At 31.0% G+C, this 4,155-nt stretch overlaps 1 protein-coding gene across 1 annotated transcript; it reads right to left on the bottom strand.

Annotated features, from left to right (window-relative positions):
• Positions 1–1,416: 1,416 nt before the first annotated feature.
• On the bottom strand, positions 1,417–3,196 carry LOC100809550 (senescence-specific cysteine protease SAG39). The gene is made up of 2 exons (XM_003526169.2): positions 2,728–3,196; positions 1,417–2,071 (listed from the first exon to the last, which is right to left on the bottom strand). Exons 1-2 carry the CDS (start codon positions 3,161–3,163, stop codon positions 1,479–1,481), a joined length of 1,029 nt encoding a protein of 342 aa, XP_003526217.1. The 5' UTR covers positions 3,164–3,196; the 3' UTR covers positions 1,417–1,478.
• Between the last annotated feature and the right edge of the window lie 959 nt (positions 3,197–4,155).

The following is a 4,155-nucleotide window of genomic DNA, read 5'->3' as shown; positions in this document are numbered from 1 at the left end:
TTAGATTTTTCTCTATCAATTTGGTGAAATTTTTCCTACCCATATCTATTAAAATACTTGCCCCCAATATCTCACGATGACAACCATATCTTACCTATTTATCTTCCAAATGTCTTCGCAAAGACTCAATAGATAAAATACATGAAGTTTTAATTTTAGATGTTTGCTTTGATGCATGAGCATAATGCATTCACTCTATGTCAAGTAATGATTGTATTAAATATCCCTTCCTTTTAGTTCTATCAGAGATTACCCTCTGTCGAACGACTAATCCCTAAAACCGATGCATGCAAAAACCTTACTTCTCTCTGGGGTGATGTCTTTTCTCCTTGACTTGATTTCTTTTTTATAGTTATTAGAGTGGATTTGAGCTTGATGCTAAAAATCATCCTTATTCATATTTTTGATATTTTCTGGATCATTTTCTCTTTTAATCCCTCATTTTCATATATGTAAGCTATAAATAATGAAAATATTAATTTCTAACATTTAAACCAAAAATAACTATTAAATAAATATTTTTAAAGATATTTTCAATATATTTTTACTATAAAAAATAGCTCATATTTAACAGTTATCAATAATATTTGTTATTTGGATGGTCAAGTCTTGAAGAGGAATCATGATACAAAGTGAAGAAGAAAATGAAGTTTTGTAACGTTGTGGAAATGTTGAGAGATATTTTTGTTGGAGAGTGTTGATTTTCTAACTACTCTTTTACCTTTTAAAAAAAATAAAAATTACCAATTATGACTGGTTCTGTAAGTTAAAATGGAACGATTTCACATTTACATTATTTAGTATTATATATAGATTATTTGTTCAAGATACAAAGATTAATTGTTTAAATATAACGACTAGTATCAAATTCGAATCTTGCATTAGTTGTATTAAGTATTAGAAAGAAAAAAAAATATTACTGTTCATATATAATTATCTTACATATCCATCCTCAACAAAATCATCTCCATAAAAAATTAATATTACATAAAAAATCATAATATTAAATTCCATGTCAATAAAGACCACAAATTTGCGGAGTCCATGCATTAGACGTTAAACTCTGTATCCCTTCCAACTTTTTGATGTATTAGTGCATTTTAAAAATGGAAAGCATACCATGTTTTCTTTATGTCCCCGTCCTCTAGCATAAGTATTACTACGACCTATGTCCTTCAACATTTTTTAGAATGTCTACATTAATAAATATGGTAGAGACTAGTTAGCGATAATTTTTTTTTTTCATATACAAGATTTAAACCTAAAATGTTTTTTAAAGGAAAATATTCACTTTGTAAAACAATAACATTTATAAATATACTAATAAACAACAATAAAAGAAAACAGAATATTATGAGCTAGGTAAAATAATAACTTTTTTTCATTATTATATATTTAGTAGAAATTAAACGTTTACACATGCATCTTAATTAAGATCAAACAGAAGAATCGTATTATATACTGATTGATAGCAGTACTCAAGCAGTTGGATAATAGGGATACTTAGCAATTCCACATAAACCTTCCTTGGCACGTATATCTCGCTTGATCCTTATATACCCTCTCTCACCCCATTCGGTGCCCCATGAATTCTTTACAAGCCAATACTTAGAACCATCAAGAGCTTTTCCATAACCAACTACCGCAACAGCATGATTTGGATCAGTTCCACAATTTCTTACATTAAAAATCCCACTTGAGTAATATTTGAAAGCATGTGTTCCAGCATCGATGTAAACTGACACTGGTTGATTTGCCACAGCTTTTAGAAGTGCCTTTTCATTATTGGAAGGAACTTTCTCATACCCTTTAATCTCAGCTACACCATGAGTTTCCTTCTTAACCTTACAAGTCTTGTTAACTCCTTTGTAGGGGTAGTGTGTTTCACTTGCTATTCCTCCTTTCTTGGCAATAAATTCAAAGGCATCATCCACATAACCACCAATGCATCCTTCGCTCTCACCTTTAACACAATCAACCAGTTCTTGCTCAGAGAGAGGCACCAACTTACCCGTTGTAATTTGGTGGATACCCTCGGTCGCAGCCACGGCTGAAAATGCCCAACAACTACCTGTTTTCACAAACAAAAAAGAGAGTTGATATTTTAGCATAGTTAGATTCTAATGAAACAATGGAATATTATTAAAGTGTTTGAGCATGGAAAGAAGAATCACAATGTTATTGTCATAATATGAGATATTTGGTTTACCCTCCATTTCCCTCTCATTTTATTTGTTATTTAAAGTAATGCACACATCTTGAGAAAATAAATAATTATATTAAGTTTTGTGATAATATAACCTTATCTAACTAAATAATTAATTACATTATACACATACTAGTGAATGTTTTTTTACAGAACATACTAGTGAATTTATTTCTGAAAAGCATGACTTAAATATATTTTGTATTTCTAAATGATCAATTTTGGTTCCAACAATTTTGTTTTATGTCCTTAATCTCTGATAAAGTTTTGTTTTGTTTATAATCCCTCAAGAGCTACCCAAATTACTTCCCAAAGTGTTATCTAATTAAATTTTAGTAGGAAAAAAAAGTTTAAAAAGTTTATTGAAAACCATACAAGAATTGGTCATATATCAGAATAAAAAAAAATTTAAGTCTAAAAGTATCAGAAGAAAAAAAATATTTTTTTTCATATTCTAAAGTGACAAATATTTTGAAACAAAAATATTCCATAAGTGATAAATAAAATGAGAAGAGGAATACCGCATCTGCCTTGGTCCTTGATTGGAGTGACAGCACCTCTTTTCCTCCAGTCAATGGTAGCAGGAATCTTAGTTACACTCTCATACCTAAACGATGTTTGTGTTGATGTCTCCACCCAACTTGCCTTTTTCTGAACATTAATTAGTAAAGCCTTAAATTCTTCATCATTAAGGTCCGCAAATTGGTTAATGCTAAGGTTGAAAGGTTTGTCCCCAGCAGCATTGAAAGACTCAATGAAGTGCACATTGTTTTTGAATACTTGGAAACGTTTCTCCTTCTCAGCAGCATCCTTGTAAACCCTACCATACTGTGCCATCCACTTCTCATGTCTCTCTGATGTGCAGGCCTCAGACAACCTGCGAGACATTACGTGGGATGTCCACACAGAGAGAACAAGGAACAAAATTAAATAGTGGTTTTGGCTAAAGGAATTCATCTTGTAAATTGGATTTAGAGTAGCTTTGTTGAAGTGTTTGTTACATAGACAAAGCAAATTGGTTTAGTTTGCAGCAAAGGAAGTGGCAACTACAACTAATTTATAGTGGTGCTATAATTAACATGGTGTTTCATAGTGCATGAAATAGTTATTAGCACAACATTAACTTTGGTTTCCTAATCAGATTCTTAATTACCACCACTTGAAAACGTGTTCCATGCTTTTCCAGTCCACTTGATTCAGACGTTGGCGACCACAATGTCCCTCTAGCCAGAATGTGCTACTAATGTAAACCAACAAAAAATGAATCTTACCTCGCCATTCTTATCTTGAAAAAAGAAGTTATATATTATCATATACAGTATTTACTTTCTCTCCCATTTTATTTTCATCTATTTTCTTTTTATCTTTATATTCATATCTTATCCCATTATCTTGTGTCTATTAATGTTGAGGTGTACGATGATTAATTATTTTTATAAGAAAAACACACAATAGGGTTTATGACAATTTTTGCTTACGAAAGCCCGAATGACGCCTAGTGCATGTGTGTGTATGGAAACGTGGCGCTAGTCATTAATTAATCATATATAATTTATGCATGTGTGCATATGGAAACGTGGCGCGCATGTGTACATAATCTAATCAGTGTGTAAGAATTATTTTCTTTGAGCAAAGTAGAAAAGAGAAAGGACAAAAAATTAGAGTTTGAATAATCGATCCTAAACGTAAAGACCATTATCATGGATGAAGTGATATGCAAATTAAATAATAATAATAATAATAATAATAAAGAGAGAAGAATTATGTTTTCCTTTAAAAAAATCACCTAAAAATTAATTTCTTTCTTCAGGTAATCTATTAATGTTTAATGCAATTAAAGTTGGCTTGTGGAGACACATCATATATACGGATAAGATCGAAACTCGCCGCATCAGTCAATAATATGTGGCTACAATTTTATACTCCTGATTAATGGAGCACTCTATAGA

This window comes from Glycine max, chromosome 6 (assembly GCF_000004515.6).
Source record: "Glycine max cultivar Williams 82 chromosome 6, Glycine_max_v4.0, whole genome shotgun sequence".
Taxonomy (NCBI): Eukaryota; Viridiplantae; Streptophyta; class Magnoliopsida; order Fabales; family Fabaceae; genus Glycine; species Glycine max.
Note: the sequence above shows the minus strand (reverse complement) of the source record. Positions and strands in the feature narration are given on the sequence as shown.